The 24,017-nt window shown below is 38.3% G+C and overlaps 1 protein-coding gene across 2 annotated transcripts in view; it reads right to left on the bottom strand.

The window, feature by feature from the left end:
- Nucleotides 1–24,017, bottom strand: part of ZRANB3 (zinc finger RANBP2-type containing 3) — a 305,507-nt gene that overhangs the window by 49,001 nt on the left and 232,489 nt on the right. For both annotated transcript variants that reach the window (XM_047772056.1, XM_047772055.1), the window contains exons 9-12: nt 21,022–21,141; nt 18,887–19,006; nt 15,566–15,745; nt 14,098–14,250 (exon numbers count right to left, since the gene is read on the bottom strand). In XM_047772056.1, the coding sequence (XP_047628012.1) occupies nt 14,098–14,250; nt 15,566–15,745; nt 18,887–19,006; nt 21,022–21,141 (573 nt within the window). The remainder of the gene's footprint in view (nt 1–14,097; nt 14,251–15,565; nt 15,746–18,886; nt 19,007–21,021; nt 21,142–24,017) is intronic.

The raw sequence follows: 24,017 nt of genomic DNA, 5'->3' as shown, positions 1-24,017 counted from the left end.
GATTAGCGCTATTTTATCTTTTAACCCTCCTATAAAATTATTTTAGTTCAGCAGCCATATTTTTAACATTGAAGAGGTCCTTCTTGTCCCTTTTTCATAGTATTCTGATTTCATTTATATGTACAATATCATCTCAAATCTGAAGCTACAAGTTATTTTTTTTACAAGTTCTCTCTTGGATCAATTTTTATTTCAGCTTATTTTTGTTCACCTTTTTCATGCTACAGATTTCCTCCTCAAATGTCCAATGACCTTGGTTGTCCTCTCATACGTAAGAATGAAGGAATAGGAGGGGTGTCTGGGATCTCAGGACATGGGGGGCTAGACCGAGAAGACCGGGGAGGACGCACTGAACATGGGGGTTGAGGAGATGGAGGAGACCCAAGGGATTCTCAGACTCCTAAACCTCTGGCTTGTGACACCGTAGGGATGACATTTTCAGTCACAGTAATAGGGAACACAGGAAGATAAATGGGCTCAGTAGAAGGCAAAAAGAAAAAGGAATAGAATTTCACTTTTAGATATGAGTAAGGACTGGTGGAAGTCAGGGTGGAGAGTTTCAGGAAGCTGGTCCAGAGTTCAAGGGAAAGAGACAAGTGGATTTGCACATGTGGGAACCACTGACATATAGGGCTGGTTATAATCGGAGCCCATCTGTCATGAACAGAGGGAGAAGGAGGTAAGAAAAAGGAAAGGCATAGATGGAAAGCACAGGGACATTAAGGGTGGAATGAGGAGGAAGAGATACTGAGGAAGGAAATACAAAAGTAACAGTAAGAAGGTAGAAAAGCCAGGAGAGCAGTGTCTTTATTGTGCTTGTGTGTTGGTTTCCACTCTTTATCTGTGACGTTGAGGAGGCATTTTCTTTCTTTTCTCTTCTTTTTTTTTTTTTTGTCTTTTCTAGGGCCACTCTCGCAGCATATGGAGGTTCCCAGGCTAGGGGTCTAATCGGAGCTGTAGCCACCAGCCTACACCACAGCCACAGCAACACCAGATCGGAGCCGCGTCTGCGACCTACACCACAGCTCACGGCAACGCTGGATTCCTAACCCACTGAGCAAGGCCAGGGATCGAACCCACAACCTCATGGTTCCTAGTTGGATTCGTTAACCACTGCGCCACGACGGGAACTCCCAGGAGGCATTTTCAATCAGAAAAACCCATGTCCTTCAGGTCTGGGAAATTTTCTTAATTCTTTTTTTCTTTTTTCCCTTCGTCATCTCTTTTTGGAATTCCTATTAGGCAAAAGCTTCTGAATTAATCATTTGATTTTCTTAATTTTTTTCTCACATTTTTCCATTTCTATTTGTTCTACTTTCTGTGTGATCTCCTCATTATCTTCCTTTGCATCCTTCTTGGATTATTATTTTCTGAGATTACAGCTTCAATTTCTAAGAGCTTTTCTTCATTCTCTGATTTTTCCCTTCTTTTTCTTGTTTTGTGGGTGTAATATTTTACTTCTCTGTGAATATTAATGGAAGGTTTTTTTGTTTATTTTCTTCAGCTCATTACACAGTCTCTGGTTCTTTTATATCCCTTTCTTGGCTTACAAGCTTATTTTGGTCTCTGCTTTGCTCATGAGAGGATTCCCTCCATGTCTGGTGGGCTTTACTATCCATTCACATTTATGAATAACACACTAAAATGCCACTGGAAGTTCCAAATGGTGGACCTCACTAACAGTCATCAGTGACTGTCAGGGGATCCATTCCAGGTTCCATAGTCTTTTCTTGGTCCAGTCAGTTTCTCCAGAAAGGAGTCCTCCAGTCTCCTGCCTGAAAGCTACAATGCTGGCTACCTACCAGTGACCTGGGGGCTGATTAGGGGAAGGGAGCAAAGGATTTCTCCATTGGAACTTTTCTGTGGCTCAGCAGATTAAGGACCCAGTATTATCACTGCTGTGGCTTGGGCTGCTGCTGTGGCCCAGGTTTGATCCCTGGCCTGGGAACTTCCTTGTGCCACAGGAAAAAAGAAAAAAAAAATTTCCCCATTAATTATAGGGTCTTTCACTTAATATTTTTTTTTCTACTCATGGCCTTATACCACTCCTTAACTGGCTCTTCTCCTAGGTACATTTTTAAAGAGGTACAAATAAAACAGCTAAATAAATGAATAAAATATCAAGAACAAAGAATACAAAAAAATAAGTAAAATATACAAAGCAGGCTACTGTCACCTACACCAAATAATGTTTAAACAACATCAGCATCTCTGGTCCCATTCTACATTTTAAAGATTTGTTTCCAGTTGTCCAAAATGTTTTTAATCTCTCCATCTCCCCACCAAAAAGTAAAACAAAAAGATCATTTCAGATTTGTTTATAAAAGAACAACCCTCCCAACAATATAAAATAAAAACCTAAGAAATCATTCAAAAAAAGAAATCCCAGAGCCTTAAAATATCAGCTTTTAGAGTTGATCTCTTTAATTAAGCTATTTAATCACACTTTGTTGTTGTTGTTTTAGGGCCACACCTTCAGCATATGTAAGTTCCCAGGCTAGGGGTCAAATCGGAGCTGCAGCTGCCGGCCTATACCACAGCCACAGCAATGCCAGATCTGAGCTTCATCTGTGACCTACACCACAGCTCATGGCAACACGAGATCTTTGACCCACTGAGTGAGGTCAGGGATTGAACCTGAGTCCTCATGGATACTGGTCAGGTTTGTTACTGCTGAGCCACAACAGGAACTCTGATAATTAAGTTATTTTTAAAATAACTTCTTTTATTATGTAAGTAATCACTAATTTTGGACATTAGCATTTGAAAAATTCTCATTATGTGTCAGCGGCCCATGGAGAGTTAAGGCTTCTGACTGAGAGCAATCAGAAGTTGATGTGTACCTCTGCCACTAGAAAGGTTCACTTACAGAGCCTGTAAGTAGTCAGTAGCTGTGCTATTTTGAAACCATGGCAGCTTGGGTAATAATAAAGTGAGACTGGAGCATATAAAATCCAGAAAAAGGAGCGGTGGGTGGAAGGGGGAATCGTTTTATATAATTTCAGGAACTAAAGGATACACTTAGAGTATAATTTTAGAAAAAGGAGAAGACAAGATTAATCAGTAGACTTTAATGTTAGGATGGCTACATTGGACAATGACGAATGTAGTTTTAGGTAGTGACCCTTATAAGTTAGGGCCCTGGAGACAGGGCTGGAAGAAGCATAAGACCTAAGAGGAGTAATAAAGACTTCCTCTGAGATAAACAGTTAGAAACCCGATCCATATTACCAGTTATGTTTTCTGATTGTAGTAGCCTCTGAGCAATCAGGCAGGAAGTTTGTTGATGAGGTTTCTCTGACACTCAATAGCTATGACTGCCAGATAAAGTGAGAAAAATCTCTTGGACACATCCTGATGATAATTACACACACTGGATGGGAACAGAGAAGGGTTAAAGGCTTACTGAATATGAGTTGTTATTGTTTTTTTTGTTTTTGTTTTTTGTCTTTTAGGGCTGCACCCATGGCATATGGAGGTTCCCAGGCTAGCTGAGCTGTAGCTGTAGTTCCAGCCTACACCACAGTCAGAGCAACGCCAGATATGAGTCGCATCTGCGACTTACACCACAGCTCATGGTGACACCAGACCCTTAACCTACTGATAGAGGCCAGAGATTGAACCTCCTTCCCCATGATTGCTAGTCAGATCATTTCTGCTGAGCCATGCCAGGAACTCCTGAATATGAGTTATTAATTTGAGATCCACAAGCCTCTTACAAGACCTTGGATGGCCTTCAGTGAGCCTGAGAAACCCTGAAATTGTCCATAAAATGTTGTCTGTATTGTATGTACATTTTTAGAGAGCAGTTCTTTACTCTCCCCATAGATTGAAAGGGATTCAGTACCCCCAAAAGCCATTGGATTAGAAGGTGCATGTATGGGTTGAGAAGCTCCATTTCTTTCCCTAATTTTCTATAGGTAAAGAGAGACTGTAGGTTCATTTGTGAATGCACACATGGGTGGTGAACTAACTCTTTTTAAGAGGAAAAAAATACAGTTTCTCTTAAAAAGTAAGACTCTCTCTAGCTTCTCTCAATACTTTTAAAAAATGGAATATACCAAAACAGAGTAACTTCTGTGCAGGCATGAAACATCACTTAGCTCATTTATCTGTCACTGTACCTAGACTCTCAACAGCTTCTCTTTAAGGGAGCAAATGACACAGGAGTCTCACACAGTCAAAGAAAGGGAAACCACTGATGAGGTGAGAAGGAAAGCACATGGGCTGTAAGGGCTTGGGTGTTACAGGAGACAGTACTGTGCTCACCGGACTCAAAGGTGCAATGTCACGTAGGTCTGCTTAAAACACTGACATTCTGAGACAGAGACATATCATCCGGTGGAGATTCTAGGAGCTATGTGGGATATGCCTTGTTAATAACAGAAGGAAATGACCTTTAACAAGATGCTTAGATACAGATACTAACCATGAACACAAAATTCCTGTATCATAGTGAGAGGTTTCTATTTACTTTTCTTTTGTCCTTTTCTGTTCAATTAATTAATTAATTTATTATTATTATTATTATTATTATTATTTTTGGTCTTTTTGTCTTTTAGGGCAGCACCAGCGGCATATGGAGGTTCCCAGGCTAGGGGTCTAATCGGAGCTGTAGCCACTGGCCTAGACCACAGCCACAGCAACTTGGGATCTGAGCCATGTCTGTGACCTACACCACAACTCATGGCAACGCCAGATCCTTAACCCACTGAGTGAGGCCAGGGATCGAACCCGTGTCCTCACGGATGCTAGTTGGGTTCGTTAACCACTGAGCCACGACAGAAGCTCCTCTGTTCAATTAATTCTTTAATAAAGTGAATATGGATCCACTGATTAAAGCATCTTAGAAAAAGGTGGTAAGAAATAACTAAACAAAATGCTCCCCCCCAAATCATGTTTTCTAAAAAGATTCATCAATAATAACATGATGCCTTACAGGAACAAACTTTTTCAGTCTCTCCGAAATAAACTAGAATCCCCAAATGACAACAGCCATACTGATAGTTAAATAGTCAGCACCCATACAGTTCTGGCAGATCTATATTTGAAAAATTATTGACTTTATTAATGTTATCAGTATTTCTTAGTGGTAAAGATAGCAGGACCACAGAAAGACAAAGAAAACTTTGTTACTTAATGGCAAGATTAAGCTAAAAAGTCTTCTGTCTTTTTGTAATAACATTGCACTTAGAAGAGACATTATGGTAACAAATTACTGACAAATGTCCTAACTCATCATGACTATTTGTCTTTGTAAAGAAACAAGTATAGTAAGTGATCCTTTTGGTGTCTGATAAATAAAGACCTTAACAGTATGTGTTTCTAAATGGGAGGAGTGATCTAAGCTTATAGCAATTTTTATCACAAGGCTTTGGGGAGAATACAGTCAAGTCAACATGCCCATGTCTAAGAAATGGAGAAAACAGAAGAACATATTCCTCTCTTCGGTTATATAGCTGACACTCAGTTATTGTGTTCCTGTCTTTTGTTCAATATTGTCTTTGAAAAGCAAAAAAAAAATAAATAAATAAATAAAATATTGCTTTTGATGAGAAGTGCTGGGAATAAAAACTGCAAAAAGCTTAAGGTGGCAAAATGCATGTTTTCATCTGAAAGGTTCAGGGACCTAATATATTTGCTCTGTTTTGCACTGTGGTAAACAACTGCTCTTTAGAGACAAATCCCCTGGCCATGATGATAGGATTAGAAGTCAGTTATTAGAACTGAAGGGGAGGAAAAGGAAATCTAGTAAAACTCATAAAAAACAATAAAGCACTTCAAAGCCTGGTGCTATTCCAGGGCAGCACATGCCACCAACAAAAGCACTGGTGTCAGGTTTAATAGACTTTGATCAAAGGGCAGCTCAGGGAGAAACACTACTGCCTCATGCCCTTCCTCTCCTGTTCCCCAAGGAGAACAAAACCACCATTTACAAATGGGCCATTGAGACATCTTGCTGGTCTCCTGAACAGCAAACAACTGATGACTGGAACTGGAGCTAAAAACCCTTCGCTACCATTTATAAACAGGCCAGGGTATATAGAATGACAAAAAAGGGTTTCAATCATCTAACTGAAAAAAATGAAGCTAAATTCTCCTGAAAAAAGAAATGACTGACTGACTTTTCCAGATTTGGTACAATGTCCGTTTCTGTTTACTCATTAAATGAAACTTTGGCAGTGAACCCCTCTTAGGTACCAGAAATTTTTCTCTATGGGCATAGAGAAAACAAAACACCACTTTGGTTAAAACAGCAAAGTGGTAAAAAAAGAAATGTTATTACTTATTTTTAAAGATGACATCAAAAGCAGTGCAGGCAAAGGTCTTTGGGAACAGCTATCTCTTCTGACAGGGACAATTAGAATGCTTAGCCAAGTATTGTATAATACAGGCTAGAATAACTAGAATGTGACACGCAGCCATCATGTGTGACATCATTATGTGCCATCATCTCTCCCCTAAGCTCTAGGCCTGACCTCCAAATGCCTCATGGGCTTCAGCTGAATAGTTCAGAGGCTCCTCAAACTCCGGAGGGCCTGAGGGGGAAGCTGGCTGCCCTCCTACGATCCCAGTCTCTCAGCTCTTCACTGCTTACCAAATTAAGGCAACGTCCTCTGCTACAGATTCTCCAGTTTTAGACTAAACTGCATCACTTCCTGCACTCACCTACTCAGGCTGTATGCCTCTGGTTATGGTATCCCCTTTAGATACCTGATTCAATCCCTTCTACTCTTCCTGTACCTGCTGGTGTTAGGGTTCCTCCCAGGCCACTTGTATTGATTCTACTTTTGAAATGTCTGGAATTTTTCTTTATTACCACTGCAACTGTTAGGTGTTCAGAGTTGAGTGTGGTGTCCCAAACTCCATCTGCAAATCCCTGCCCAAGGAGCCTTCTAGATGGTAACAGCCTTATGAATAAAAAGGAAATTGGCTTTATTAATAGACCCAGGGAGCACCCAAGTAAAATTTGGTAAAAGATGTATTAAAGAAACCAGCCAAAACCCAAGGCCATAATAGGACTTCCTTCCCCAAATCTAGCAGCAGGGAAGATTACAGGGCCTGCTTCCGATGGACAGTGCAGGAGAGGCACGCCCCTGAGAAGCACAGTGACTCACCAGCCCTCAACTGTTGCCCAGCTAAGTTCTCACGCTGAAAAATCAGATTAATAACTCCTCCTAAAGAGTGGGGGACAAAGTGCAGAGGAGGAGTGGAGACAGAGAATCACTTTACCATAGGCTCAAATTGGATGGGAGGCAGGGCAGAAATAATCCATTCCCCAAATACCACTGCCTCCAAGAACCTCTGTCTCCTCTCCCTCCCATTCATTTTCCACACAGTTACAAGGAGTATCTTTGGAAAACAGAAATCTGACTATGTTATTCATCTGCTTAAAAGCCTCTGATGATACTATGTTACTTCCAGGATAAAGTCCAACTTCTTGGCATGGCATGTGTGGGCTCCTCTCCATCTGAGATGTGCCAAAATTTCAAGCTTCCTCTCCTCTGACTCACTTCTTGTGTGTCCGGTACTCATATGTTCGCCTGAAATTCCCATTCCAGGATGTCTGCTCAGATCACTGGGATGTGGGGCATGCTTTTGGTGTTCCCTTTGCCTGAACAAGGAGCCACCCCTTTTGAACTCATCCTTCATAATCCAGCTCAGATGTTTCCTAAGGGAAACTTTCTCACATGCCCCTATGTTATTTACTCTATCCTATGTTCCCAGAGCCTTGTTATCTATCTCTATTGCCACATTTATCATATTGCATTAAAATGATTCACTTATAATCATCTCTCCCAATTAAAGAGTAGGCTCCAAAAGAAAGTTAGCTGTTTTTCTTATCTTTGCATCTAGCATATAGTCTTTTGTTTGTTTTGTTTTTGTTTTCTTTGGGCCACATATGGAGCGTATGGAACTTCCCAGCCTGGGGGTTGAAATGGAGCTGCAGCTGCTGGCCTACGCCACAGCCACAGCAACACCAGATCTGAGCTGCATCTTTGACCTACACCGCAGCTTGTGGCAACACTGGATCCTTAACCCACTGATCAAGGCCAGGGATCAAACTCACATCCTCATGGATACTAGTCAGGTTCTTAACCTTCTGAGCCACAATGGGAATTCCATAGTCTTTTTAAAATAGCAGCTTTATTGAAATATAATCTATTTATACATTATAAAATTCACTCTTTTAAAGTGTCCTATTTGGTGCTTTTTAGTATAATTATGCAACCATTACTACTGTTTAATTATAAATCACTTTCATCACCCTCAAAAAGAAACCCCATACCAAGTAAGCAGTCACTTCCCATCTCCACCTCCCCCAAGCCCCTTCAATGATTAATCTATTTTATGTGGCTATGGACTTGCCTATTCTGGCCAATATAACTAAATATAAATGGAACCAAACGGCATGCAGCCTTTTGTGTCTGGCTTCTTTCACCTAGCATGATGTTTTCAGGGTTCATCTAAATTGCAGTATGCATCAGAACTTCATTCCTTTTTAATGGCTGAATAGTATTCCATTGCATGGAACACACATATACATACCATATTTTGTTTATCCATTCATCAACTGATGAACACTTAGGCTATTCTAACTTTTTGGCTATTATGATCATGCTGCTATGATACTTACGTACAAGTTTTTATGTGGATATGTGTTTTCAATTCCTTAGAAGTAGAATTACTGGGTCATACATTAAGTCTGTGTCTTTATATTTTAAGAAACTGTCAGACTGTTTTTAAAAACCACCACACCATTTTCCATTCCTACCAGCAGGGTATGAGTGTTTCAATTTCTCTACATCTCTGCCAATACACATTGTCTGTCTTTTTAATTTTAGTCATCCTCGTGGGTATGAAGTGGTATCTCATTGTGGTTTTGATCTGTATTTCCTATAATCTTAATAAATGTTTATATAACAAATAATCTCTGAATGCTCTGTACATACCATACATCCCATAAACACTGGCTAACCAAACTGAAGTGTTTCAAAGTCTTTTTCATCCCACAAATAACTGAGGACCCACAATGTGCTAACTCTAATGCATCTAGCATATTTTGACAAGGTTAGGAAGGCAGACTTTGGAGCAGAAATCCCAGTTCTGCCACTTACTGATAGTGTGAACTTGAGTGGGTAATTGATTTTCTGATTTAGTGGGGCATGGTAGCAGTATCTGCCTCATGGTGAAGCTGTGAAGGTTAAATAAGGTCATGAGTGTTAAGGGCTTGGCACAATGGCTACACAGAATACTGGATACATGTTAAGTCATAAAGGTAAACAAGACAAATGCATAACAACAGCACTATGGGATGTAAGCTATAGCAGAGATACTTGTACATCTCTATCCATAAAAATGAGCCCACCCTCTTGTCCTTATTTTCAGGCTATTAAGCAAACTAATTATATTATGTTTACTGAATGGTTTGAATTCAAAAATATACATTAAATAAATATTCTCCTTTAAGATGTGTTATCTTCAAGAAATTAGTGCTTTAGCATACTGAGAAATAAGAGATTTTTGCATAAGAATGATTTATACTTCATGAATACACAGCTCCTATGGTCAGCTTTCTTTTCGCCATCACCATTTTTTCAACTAGGTAACACGTGCGAATCAAGATTATTTTTTATACTTATGAGACGGCTTCTTATTCACACTTCCTGGCCCACAAGACAACAAACATTTCATTCAATATTGGCATTTAATAAAAACTGTAGTTTGTTTTTGAATTTTGAGAGCATATTTTAAAATTCTGTAGTTGTGCTAAAAAGCTCTCCTTTCCAACTCTGTAGAAATCATATATTTTTAATGCAAATATGGGTGTTTCAAATGTAAATGTGCTTTGGGTGAAGGATGTTCTCTGGATGGCCTAGAGGACAGCAGACCAGGGAACTTGAGGAGGTTACGACAGGGAAAAGGCAGGGTGTAAGCCAGGTCAAAGATGCAAGTACTAAGGCAAGGAAAGGAAGATTAGACAGCAGGGGGGAGGCTAGTGAAGAAAAAGGAAAATTGGGAGATACTGAACGAAGAGTACACAAAATGCAAACAACTGGTGTGGGAAAGAAACCACAGTGTGGCTGAATTTGGGAACTATCTGGAGATCTGTTCTAAAATGCAAAGAGGGCTACTGTCTGAAGTAATGAAAAGAGAGCAGCTCTGGCTTACTGGTATTTGGAGAAGAGAAACCAAGCAAAAAGAATATTTATCCTAAGTGGGAGCTGGACTTGTGACCCATTTTAGAGTCCTTTCTTTGGCTTACCTACGAATCACTGATGCACCAAGTTTCTCTTCGGATATTTTATTTTATATACATAAAATGAATGAAAGGGGCCTCAGAAGCCATCTAGTGATCTAGGCATTCAAATGACTGAATAAATGATGCTACTGGCCCTTATCTCTTATGGGCCAAAAGAGGATGGGAAAAGGCCTTGAAGAGGTTACCAGAAGAGCCTGATTTCCCACAGCTATAGCTAAAGGAAGGGATACCCCTGAGATGGTGGTAGAAAAATCAAAACTAGAGAGGCAGGCTTCCTAGTTGAATACTCCACTCATTCTATTTTATTCAGAAACAACATTTAATTACTTAGAAATGACAATATAGACTAATACAGCCCATATTTTTCTCTCCTTCCATCTAGAGACAACCTACTTTATCACTTCATGGAAACAAATGTAGGAAAACCAAAACACCACATAACCAAAAGGGTACTTAGAAGTCATGTACGTTCAGACATAGGAAGAAGCTTGAGAAACTGGATCTGAGACAGTGACCCAGGCGATGGACTCCCAGGCAGGACAGGTTACCGAAGGGACAGACAATGGGCTTTATTCATGGTGGTGGAATTACTTCTGTTCATTTGAATTGGACTTCAATTTGAGTTGCACTTGGGCTAATAAATAATTTCTTTTCAAAAAGTAAAGATATCTAGGATGGGTAAAGAATTGTGACTCATACGTTGGTGTGGATTAATTCTGTGCAGGGTGTTATTTAAAAACATAACAGCAGGGGCGTTAACCAGAGTCCTAGAGGCCCATGCCGTGCAGGATCACGAGAAGGTCCAGAAGGCCCTAGTGGTGGAGTGAGGAAGCAAGAGAAGACTGAAGAAGGCTTATTTATCATCTGTTACCAAAATAGTTAACATTTAACAACCAGCACACTTATACCTGTATATACTGGTAGAATACCAGCCCTGGTTCCTCTTTTTCTTTTTTCGCTTTTCAGGGTCACACCTGCAGCATATGGAGGTTCCCAGGCCAGGGGTCAAATCAGAGTTGCAGTGCTGGCCTACGCCACAGCCACAGCAACGCAGGATCCAAGCCATGTCTGTGACCTATACTACTGCTCATGGCAATGCCAGATCCTTAACCCACTGAGCAAGGCCAGGAATCAAATCCGCATCCTCATGGATACTAGTTGTGTTTGTTACCACTGAGCCACAAAAGGAACTCCCCATATATTTTTTAATCCCAATAGTTAGCTGAGTTAGGTGACAGAAAGAGAATTCTAAGAGAGGAAGGAGTCGAGGATAATGCCATTCTAAAGGGCAATGAATACCAGGGGAGAAAGAAAGCAACAAAGAGCAAAATTAATACAAAATTTTGTCTGGGAAAATATTCTCTCATTTTCCTGTTCTTCCTAACCACAGGTCTCCCTGTGCCCAGGGATCATAATCACACTAATATTAGCTCTAGGTCAATTCACAGAAAACCAATTTGCTGAAGGCCCAGATGCTAAGAAGTCAATTCACCTGACACCCAATTTACTGAAGACCAATTTGCCAAATTTACCATATTTATTGGCTTTCTGAAAAATCACTTATAGAGTTCAGAGCATTTTTAATGTGACAAACTGGGAGGGTTAAAAAGACTCTGGGGAACTAGAGATCCAAGGAGCTGTGGCTTCCTGGCTCTTCTTGCCTCCATTCATCGTCTCTGCCCTTCAGGCTCATGCTCTGCTCCTTGCTCTCCTCCTTTTTGAGCCTCTCAGTCTCCCTTTCTCTAGAGCTGCCAGCCTGGGCTGAGTCACACAGTGACCAATACACAGTCCATTCTTCTGGCCTTGGGGGTCCTCCTCTGCCCCAGCTCTAAACTCCTGCTGCAGCAGCAGCGGAGTGCCAGGACAGAGATAAAATAAACATTCCTTAAAATGCTGACACAACAGAAATATTCATAAGCTGTTAAAAACCATCCAATTAGAACTGTCATCTACTTTTTAAACAAGTTTTTGATGACAATGGGCCACATTGGTTAATTTGGCAAAGTTTAATTGGCAAAATTGGAAGTATCCTAAAAATGCTAAATGTAGGCAATTTTTTTTTAAAGGCTTTAAAAAAGGATCCAAGAGAAATCAGTATAAATAGAAAAATTCCCATAGGAAATGCTGAAATTTTGGCAACATTCAGAAGAAAAATACTTTGATTAAACTTCCTTAGGGCTTCTCAACAAATTGAACATTTCTTAAAATGCATGAAGCTTAAGGATACAAAGACAAAGTAAGGAACTTCAACCTCATCTAAGGTCATTTAAAACACTTCATATCCTGGCCAAAAAACAAAGAGAAACAAATACAAAGCAAAACAAAGCAAAATGAACAAACGGTCTCCACATTATAAGATTCCAATTTATATAAGACCATCTGTGTAAAAAACATGCACTGAGAAATCTGTGCAAGGTAACACAAAACTATGAACAGTGTACCCCTAAAGCAGGGAAGTAAGATTTGGTAAGTGCGACTAGGTGATTTTTTTTTTTTTTTGTCTTTATAGGGCTGCACCTGTGGCATATGGAAGTTCTTGGGCTAGAGGTTAAATCAGAGCTGTAGCTGCCAGCCTGCACCAAAGCCATAGCAACGCGGGATCCAAGCCATGTCTGTGAACTATACCACAGCTCACAGCAATGCCTGATCCTTAACCCACTGGGCAAGGATCAAACCTGCGTCCTCATGAATACTAGTTGGTTTCGCTACTGCTAAGCCATGACAGGAACTCCTAGGTGATTTTTTTAAGCTTTGTACACAGATACACATTTTTATTCTGATAGACCTAAAAACAATAAATGTATATTTATGTGGGAATATATGTTTCAAGTTTTTAATACTTACCAGAAGGGAACTCAGAGTTCAGTAAAGAATTTTAGAGAGGGAATAGCTACAAATCATGGTTTTAGTTATATATTTTAAAAATACCTATGCTACCTACATATTTTTACAGGCTAAAATATAATAAACATTGCTAAAAGAAAAGTAGTTTTTAAAATAAAAGAAAATGTCTTAGAAATAATTCTTCTATTTTTTATAAGTCTGACAGAACGACAATCTTGGATCCTAGAAAAGAAAAATATACTAGCCCTCCAAAAGGATACATAAAAAAATAAATAAGATCCACATAAAAAACATTATTTTTATGGAATTAAACTTTGTATTAAGATTTTAATTTTGCACTATGAGAAAACATGTATAGACTTCAATTTCATCCCTATAATATCTGATCAATTCTTTCAAAAATTAAAATTAAACTCCACATAACTCTCACACTATATTGTCCCAGCTGGGCTAGAAAAATTAAATTGTGTCTTGACTATAAGCATCTGGAACATATTTTTTCTTATTCAGTTTATATATAGTCTCCAAACAGCACTTGTTCTTTTACAGAGAATAAAATAAATATCCATATATCCACCATTCAAAGTTTACAAATTCTAATATTGTAATAGCTATTTCTAATGCTTTTCTTTTTTATTTTATTGTAGTATATAATATCTTTACTGAGTGTGTAGCTTATTTAAAATTTCTTTCCCTACCCTCTGGATCACAGAGAGAGTCTTCCATGGTTTCTTCTCAAGGGGGATTCTATTTAGCTTGTTTTTTTAAGGAGCAGAAGAGTGACCACTGATCTATAACTATTGGAAGATACAAGCCATTGCTACAGCCTCTTTCTCTCAGTCATTTTTGGTTCTTAGAGTTTTTCTACCTTTATGTGGAGGCTCCTTTCAATAGCATGAACAAGTGAAAATTGCTATTGAAAACAATATATGGTAAAGTCACAGTTTCAGGATATTAAAAATAGAAAAGAATACGTCACATAGTCTTACATGGGTGAATAACATTTCATTCTTGAGCGCCTCAGAACTTTCATTTGGAGTCCAAACTTCAGCAAACTGCAGGAAATCCCATTTTTCCTTATCATCCTCCTCAGCCTGAAGTTTTTCCTTCCTACCGTTCAATGTACTCCCTGTAACCTGAGCCTGTAAGATGGAAAAATATATGAATTTTACAACAGTTCACCTTACTGATATTTCTACACAGTAACTTGATACTGCATTTAAATCACAGGCAATCCAATACAGAAAATCTTATTGTTTCAACATATCAGGGGTTTTAGTAATATAATTATTCAAAATTTCAAACAAATTACCAAGTCAATGATTCCAATGCTTAATGAGGAAAAGGTCTAACTAGAGAAGCTATGTACTATTTGCTTTTCTCATAAAAACTTTTATTTTAATATTTATAAACTTTGCCATTAAAGACATATGATTGGCCATTTTGAACATCTATATTCAAAGCTCGAAAACCATCCTCTAATCCTTAGTCAAGTCCTTTCTATAAACATTCCTCAAGGATGGGGAAAAGAAGAGACAGGTGAGTAGACAGAGCAAGCAACATCCCTCCTTCCTTTTCTTCAGGGCACAGGCAGTCCTCTGTCCAAAATTTAGGCAGGAACTTAAGAATCCTTCTAAGAAAGGACTTACTCCTAGCTTACAAAAAGGACTTGGGGTTTGAAAGTGATATGGTTCCTTACTAGCTCATCTTCCCCTAGCCTTTAAAATATAAATGAATGTAAAAAACAAAACAGGAGTTCCTATTGTGGCTCAGGGGGTTCAAACCTGACTAGTATCCATGAGGATGTGAGTTCGATCCCTGGCCTCAGTCAGTGGGTTAAGGATCAAGCACTGCTGTGAGCTGTGGTGTAGGTCACAGATGCAGCTCAGATCCCATGTTGCTGTGGCTGTGGCGTAGGCCGGCAGAGGTAGCTCCAATTTGACCGCTAGCCTGGGAACTGCCATATGGCGCAGATGCGGTGCCCCCCAAAATAAAGAAAGAAAAAAAGAAAAAAAAAGAGGTACAAACTACTATGTATAAAATAAATAAGCTACAAGGATACATTGTACAGCTCAGGGAATAGAGCCAATATTTTATAACTATAGATGGAGTACAATACATAAACATTTTGAATCACTATGTTGTATACCTGCAACTAATATAATACTGTAAATCAACTATACTTCAATTTAAAAAAATAGATTTATGGCTGGATTAAAAAATGGTAGAAGAAGAGCTTGGAAGACAGGATAAACACATGTAAATTCATGTCACTCTCTTATTATTGGTAGGATACTATCAATAGAAGCCTTTTCTAGACTTGGTCCCTATAAACATCACTATCTTAGTGTATTTAGGTATCTTTTGCCTGAGAACACTAGCTTTAATCCTCTTAACTCATGCTGGCTATGGATAATAGTGAGTAAGCTGGTAACCTGGTTTAAATTCAAGGTTTACCTTGCGATTCAACATTGCCCACATGAGGGTGTCTAGAGTCCCATTTGCTATAAGGTAGTGAATATTCACAGAACTGCACTGTCCAATCCGGTGAGCACGATCTTCTGCTTGTTTTATGTGTCCAGGGTCCCAATACAACTCAGCAAATACCACATGAGTTGCAGCAGTAAATGTCAAACCCTAAGTAAAATAAAGTAATTAAGATGCAAATAGACTGAGAATTTAACATATAGCCATATATAATAAAGTCTTTCTGAGTAAGTTCCATGGACAAGAGAATGCTGAAGAACTTGAAAACAAATTGGTCTTTCATTTTAAGACAAAGTTAGAAAATTTAATTTCTGAAAGGCAAATGAAGACTGCTGATTGCGAGATAGCCATGTGAAGCGCAAAATCACTATCCTCTGACAAAGCCTGGATTCATATCACCACTGGAAAATCTAATAAAATACATTATAAATGAGAATATAATATCTAACACATGGTATCCATAGCAACTACGCAGAGAGCAATGACATTCCCTATTCATTTAATTCATACAATTGTTCTATAAAGCAAGAAAATCATGTCTCTAATCATACTGTTTTCTTTCTATGAAATTTCTCATGTTGCATCCCAAAGACTCTAAAGTTTACTGGCTTTTATCTCAGTGTAAATAACACAATTGAATTTTTTTGTGCAGTTGCGTTTTACATCAGTTTGAAATACCGTGACATTAAGAGTACTAGTCTTGTTTTACACAATTAACAATGAAATAATGCAAATAATGCAAATCTCCTCAAGTGAAAATGAAACTTGTAGTTTCCACCGTGGCTTAGTGGAAACGAATCTGACTAGTGTCCACGAGGACGCAGGTTTGATCCCTGGCCTTGATCAGGGGGTTAAGGATCTGGCATTGCCATGAGCTGTGGTGTAGGTCACAGATGTGGTTCAGATCCCATGTTGTGGCTATGGTGTAGGCTGGCAGTTGTAGCTCTGATTCAGCTCTTTAGCCTGGTAACCACCATATGCTGTGGGTGCAGCCCTAAAAAGACAAAACAAAACAAAACAAAAGAGAGAGAGAAAGAGAGACCAAGGGCCTCACTGGACATAACAACAATAACAACAACAAAAATGCATGACTTTAAAGTTGGTAGGCCAAGTGTGGACCATGCTTATGCTATAGCCACATTGCAGTAAGGGATACTAGGTGGTCAAAAGAAATGCCTACCATACTTTCGAAGTATTAACTAATCCATGTTGTTGTGCACATGCACTGAAACTTCTGTGACTGAGTGACTTTTCTGACTCCTGTGTGATTATTTTGATATGCTATTTTAACTTACAAATTTTTTATATCATATAACCAACATCATACAAACATCCATTAAATGGCAGCACTAGTTCTCAAGCTGAAGATCAACCACTTTGGAACAGAATTAAGAAGTAATAAAAACACGGATAGAGTCAAATAAATGCTACACTAAAACGTGCTGCTATTTAGGATATGAAATGCCACAAAATATTAGAGATAATGCAGAAAAATTAAGGAGTATTTAAAGAAGGACACCATCAGAGTTCCCATCGTGGTGCAGGAATCCGACTAGGAACCATGAGGTTGCAGGTTCGATCCCTGGCCTCGCTCATTGAGTTAAGGATCCGGTGTTGCCGTGAGCTGTGGTGTCGGTCGCAGATGCGGCACAGATCCTGTGTTTCTGTGGCTGTGACGTAGGCCAGTGGCTACAGCTCCGATTAGACCCCTAGCTTGGGAACCTTCATATGCTGCGGGTATGGCCCTGAAAGGACAAAAGACAAAATAAATAAATAAATAAATAAAATAAAAGAAGGACACCATTAAGTATGTAAAAAGCATCATATGACCATATATAAGAATAAAGGGGAAACACATTGGCAAGACCAAGATCACTCAAAGATGCTATTAAACTACAACAGAATGTTCGCAAATCCCCAAAATGAAGACTTTCTGCTTTCCTTTAGCTCTATGAAGATGCTAATGCTCAAGAATATGTCGTTTCCACTGTGCCACAATGGGAACTCCCAAGAATATGAATTTTGAATTATTCAGGGTCTTCAGGATTACAGCCTTGAATCAAGCGTGAGTGCCTTGCACAATTTTAATTTTAGAAAGTCTTTTATCAGATCACACCCAGACTCTCCTGTTCAGCTTCGTCTTACTTATCTTCTCGTGTGCTATCAGTATTCCATTTCCAATTTTAAGCTCTCTATGGCTGAAATACCCTAACAGATATAAAACTCAGATTACTGGAAATTTAATCCAACATGAGGGAAGTGTTGAGACAACCCTCCTTTTGGCTAGAACTTCTAATGGCTTCTAGAACTTCTTCATCCTCATGGACTCATTCTCTGTACACAATTTTGTATATATCAGTTTGCTCATGTAAAAGGAGAACATTAGCTCTGATCCAGATTCCAAAGTCCACAGAAGTTACCAGATATGCCATATATCAGGTTGGGTATTTAACAACAATACACTCAATTATTTTCCCCTATATATTGGCTTAGACATTTATATTAAAATGTTTTAGAATGTTCATAGGAAAAAAACCCAGAAGAGTCCTCTCTTACATCAAGTGGCTTGTAACATAATACGTGATGGTTAGCACGACTACTTGGAATAAAGGCTACTTTCCCTGGAAGTTAGTTTTGGCCATGGGACTAACTGCAGGCCGAGCAGATGTAGCATGCCTTTCTCCAGTCAGCTGCCTGGATCACAAGCTCTAGCTGCCCTCCTAGATAAGAAACACTTGCTAGGATTGGTGGAACAGAAAGCCAGGGGGCCTAGGTTGTTCTAAGGACCTTGTGGAACCACCACACAAGCCTAGGACTGTCCATATTAGAAAATAAAACTTTATGTTTTTAAATCATTCTCAATTTGTGTTTTCATTTACTTGCAGCCAAACCTAATTCTAAGGGAGAAACCAAGAACATACCATAAAACATTCAGAAAGATGGAAGAGTTCTTTTCCTTTAGGCCTGCTTGTCTCACAAACTCTGATGAGAACAACCAAGTAAGATAAGTGCTATAAGAAGGGGATAAAACAATTCTATGTTGTCTCAAAGGAAGGAAAAAGTCATGAAAAAGTATTACAATCTAATTATACTCTTCTAGGAAATTCTTTCCTTGAAAGTTTAGGAAGATTAGGGTTGAAAGTGTTTGTGGAAGTTACCTCTGTTACACTTTCTAGCACTCTCCACCATAGATTGAGTATTTATCACACCAGATATAAAGTTATAGTTATGCTTAAGGGCCTTTTTATTATCTCGACAACATTTATCAAATTTAGACCAGAAACTTCTTACCTGACCAGCAGCCTGAATGCTCAGGATAGCCACACGAGTCTCAGGATCCTTTTGAAACTGATTAACCAGATGTATTCTTTCTGAAGACGGAACACTTCCATCAATCCTAACATAGCGAGTCTAGCATCAACAATGAGAGAGATGGCAAAATTAGGACAAGATCCTATGCACCCATCTTTTTTTGTTTTTGTTTTTTGTTTTTGCCTTTTAGGGCTTCACCTGAGGCATATGGAAGTTCCCAGACTAAGGGTCAAATTGGAGCTATACTGCCAGCCTACACCACAGCTACAGCAATGCAGGATCCGAGCAGCATCTACGACCTACATCAAAGCTCACGGCAATGCCAAATCCTTAACCCACTGAGCAAGGCCAAGGATTGAACACACATCCTCATGCATACCAGTCAGGCTTATTACCACTGAGCCACAATGGGAACTTCCTGAACCTATCTTATTACATGTATTTTACAACTTATTTTTATGTTCACATAATAAAACAGAAACTAGTAAAGATGACAGGTTAGGAAATGTTATATAAGGAGAATCTTAACCAAATTTCTTAATAGCTTTTTGTAATAATTTCATATTTTTAAAGCTTTTAAGCTACTTGAGGGTGGAATCTATGTCTAATTCATCTTCATACCCTCAATGACAAGCTCAATGCCACATATATAAATGCCATATATATAACAGGAGCTCCATAATGATTACTGAATTAAGCTAGTGTTGCCTTCGGTAAAATTCTATGTGAACTGAAGTGCAGACTTTAAATGACAGATCACACTAACTTTAAAGTTACAGGATCACTAATTCCAAAGTAAAAATAAAGTCAGACATATGAGAAAGGAAAAAAGAGAATACTCTGCCCACATATTTGGGATTCATGAAGAGTGGAGCACTTATTTCTGAAATGTCACAACATTAACTGGGAACACATCTTTTTTAATGTACCATTTGAGTTCTCTTTTTTCACATTAACATTCAATAAAAGATATATATGATATGGTCATCTCCCCTGAGGTGGGGAATCAAGACACGAAAACATAATTTTTTAAAAATGAGGGAACATTAAGTGCTAAACTGAACCCTTGGTGTTGTTTAAGAACAATTTGAATTGAGAAAAGGGAACAGCAGTCAGTGTGTGTTACATTAGTGAAAAATAACTTATTATTCCACTTTGTAAAAAACAAGTATAAGCCCTGAGTTTCAAACTGTCTGATTTTTATATGGCTTTTATGTAAAATGTTGCCTTAAATAGTTGAGACATACAAGTTATCAGTTTTAAAAGGGAATCAAGTTAATTATTAAATAGAATATCCCTTAACTTTTTATATCTTCACAAAACACATATAAATTGAACAGTGACCCATTTACTATCCATTAAGGGAGATTATAAAACCTTCTGAGGATATTTCTAAAGAAAACACACTGTCAGGCTAAGGAGAGTTTGGGAGAAATTAACCTCCAACACCATAACTATCTACCCTTTTAACTCTTAGTGACACGAAATGGGATTCTAAACACGCCAGTGAAGTGGGAGTGGGAAGAAGAGACACATTTGGAATAGATTTCAGTAGTTTTAAGGTAAAATGGAATAAGAATTTAAAAATCTAATATTATTGTTCAGTCATTTAAAAATTACTTCTAAGGCTAATTAGCCCTTCCTCAGGAAGTGTTTTATAGATACAATGTGATAATGAAAAAGCACCTTTTAATATATAGCACTTTATTATATTATATAATCATACCTTCTTCTATGAAGAAGTCACTGGAGTTACTTCTTTGGTAATGTTAATGAACACATTACCTAATGCTTGAAAAAGGATATGAAGTTAAAAAACATGATTTTATTCCTTTGAAAAATATACCTGCTGGATTTCCCACTGTGGTGTAGCAGGTTAAGAATCCAGTGTTGTCCCTGCAGCAGCTGGGATTGCTACTGAGATGCAGGTTACGTTCCCAGCCTTGTGCAGGGGGTTAAGGATCCTTAGCTGTGGTGCAGGTCACAATTGAGGCTTAGATGCAATCCCTGGCCTGGGAACTTCCAAATGCTGCCGGTAAAGCCAAAAACAAAACAGAAACAACCCCCCCACACACACTTTTTAAGAAGTATTTCGTAGATAAATGGTAACATACCTTGCTTTCTATGACAGCTTCTGTGCAAGCTTGGAGCATGCTTAAATGGTGAGCAAAAACTAGAAATTTAAGCGAATCATTCTGCAGCATCATCTTAATATAATCCCTTACAGCACCTGCCTAAATATGAAAAGTTAAACCTTATTAATGTCATAAAAATGTTTATTTAAAAAATCATGTCACTTTCTTTTAATAAAGCAAGAAAAACTTCTAGAAAATCAGTAAGTTTCTATGAACTTTTTTGTTCTCTTGGCAGCCTAAGGAAGTAGAAACCTTCATTCAAAGGGACATGTGGAAGAGGGACCAGAGGAAAAAAAAACTGAGGTGTTAAGAACAAAACAAGAATTAGCACTAAAAAAACAAAACGGGGAACAAGTTTCAAAGGAAAGTAGGTAGCTAAGTGGGCTATGGACAGGAAGGCGTTGGAGGTTTTGTTTAGAAAGTAATTTTTTAAAAAAGCTCATATAGGAGTTTCTGCCATGGCACAATGAGATTGCGGAGTCGATAGACAGCTGTGACAGAGGTTCAATCCCTGGCCCAGCTCAGTGGATTAAGTATCTGGTGTTGCTGAACCTGTGGCAGGAACCCTGTAGGTCACAACTGGGGCTCGGATCTGATCCCAGGAACTCCATATGCTGTGGGCAGCAGAAAAAGAAACTAAAGTAGAGGGAGAGCTCATATAGAAGACTAAGTGGAATACAGTTAAGGAGAAAATAGAAGATAAAAAATCAAATGAATAGCATTTTTTTGTGTGTGTGTGGGAGAGAAACTGAAAAAGAATAAGAAAGCTGGGTTGAAGTTTAAGAGTTAAGAAAAGTTGGTTTATTAACTTTTTTTAAACAGGTAGATTTACAAATAGGCTGTCGAACGTGTAGAAAGGCTAAGAAGAAATGGAAAATGAGGGGATGCAGCTTGTCTCCAGAATGGAGGTCACAGAAGAGGCTGGAGTAATGAGATTAAGAACAAAGGAGGGCAATCTGAGTGGGGGAGATACAAAGAAATTGTGAGGTAGAAGGGAGAAAATCAAGATAGTTCACACTGGATAAGCTTTTCTCAGTTAACTTGAGGCCAGGTTACCGATTAAGAGTAAGAAATCAATATGAAATGAATTAAATAGGAGTTAAATTTAAAGTGGAGAGCATGAATTAAATTTAAAACATGGATATAGTATCTTCCAAATGTTAAAAACTAGTTACTTAGAAATTTTGGGAAAAGACATCATGCTGAACACATTTAACCCCCACTCTTTCTCAATGCTATATTTAAAGGATGCAAAATGTATAGAGAAAAAGAGAACTGGAGAAGGATCAATAGCAAGAGAACATTGGAAGCTGAAAAAGTAGACAGATGCCTGGAAACTGATTAGCCAACCTGGCAGTTTCTAGGCGGCCAGAATGGAAAGTTGAAAAGTACCTGGTTTAAAATGGAGTGATCTAAAAGGGGTTAGGAAAAGTCACCTCTGGAAGTGACGATGGGAGTGTGGCTAAAACAGGAGGGTTGGATAAAAGACTGTTTAAATAGTTAATTATGATTATAACACAGATCACTATCCTTTCCCTACCCATTCCCCATAAGAGGTGACTTCCCAACCCATCCTGGCAGAAAACTATAGAGATTTATTTTCTGGAGAGGGCAAAACATAGGGTATCTGGATGGAGGAATCCTACATGGGTGGTAGGTCATGCTGCAAAAACCATGAGGATTAGATGAAAGTTAAATAATGAACACTAGGATCTGTCCCTCTCCCTTCACTTCTGGGCCAAGGGTTCCAGAACAGACATACTAATGCCCTCTAGACAGGGGAGCAGAATGACAAGAAATGGTTCCTTTCTGGAAAACCTGACTGATGAGAAAAGACTAAAGATACTGATACTGTGGCTCCTCAGCAAGATATCTTGGTCAGATCACTCTTTACTGAAGGCCATAGTTTAAAAGACATATCCATGAAGACGTTCTAGTCAACATTTAATGTCTTACTTGTAAATATAAGCAAACAATCAAGGATCACCAGACATTTGTGGAAAACAACCTATATGAACAGATCAACAATGTGGAGAGAGAGAAAAAAAAATAGAAGAGATTACATTTTAAAACAAGAACAGGATACTACAAAAAAAGGGAAAGTGTAGGGGAGAAGTATTCTTAGAAATTAAAAATATAATAGTAGGAATTAAAAATGCACTGGTTACTAAGCTGAAGAAATCTTCCAGAAAGTAGATGGAAAATAACAGAGAAATATAAAATATAAGAAAATTAGAGGACCAGGCCATGAGGGCATGTATATGAATAACAAAAGTTCTAAGAAACAATACAGAAAAAAGAAATAATTAAAAAATAAAGAATATTTTATAGATCTTAAAGTTGTATGTTTCCAAAGTGGAAGTGGAAAATGCCCATAGAAGTTCTTTCACAATGGATGAAAATGGACCCAGAGTAAGGTCCATTATCATGAAATTTCAGAACACAGACAACAAAGAATTCTATAAGCTTCCAGAGAGAGAAGGAACAGATTTCACAGACAACAAAACAAAACAAAACAACAACGACAACAACAACAAAAAAACAGAATAAAAACTCTGAATTGCACTGGATACCTCAACATCAGTACTGAAAATTCTGAGAGAAAATGATTTCTGACAATTTATATCCAGCCAAATTAAAAATCAGATGTAAAAGCAGAACAAGGGCATTTATTTTCACATATGCAGCGTTTCAAGCAATTTACCTCCAATGTACTCTTGCTTAGGAGGCTACTGGAGCAAAATAAGGGAGTAAACAAATAAAGAAAATAATAACAAAGTAAGTAGTAATTCAGTACAAGGGGAAATTGAGAAAAATCCCAGATGACAGCTCTGCAACAGACGCAAAGAGCAGCAGTCCAGACTGAAGCTACATCAAAAGGCTACAAGGGAAATTTTTTTTAAAGATGATACAATTAATGCAATGCTAATGTTTAATTAACCATATCAAGAGGAGATTGAATAACTAAGGTAAAA

Source organism: Phacochoerus africanus, chromosome 3, assembly GCF_016906955.1.
Source record: "Phacochoerus africanus isolate WHEZ1 chromosome 3, ROS_Pafr_v1, whole genome shotgun sequence".
In the NCBI taxonomy this organism is placed as follows: domain Eukaryota; kingdom Metazoa; phylum Chordata; class Mammalia; order Artiodactyla; family Suidae; genus Phacochoerus; species Phacochoerus africanus.
The sequence above is the reverse complement of the archived record's forward strand: the minus strand, read 5'-3'. Positions and strand labels throughout refer to the sequence as shown.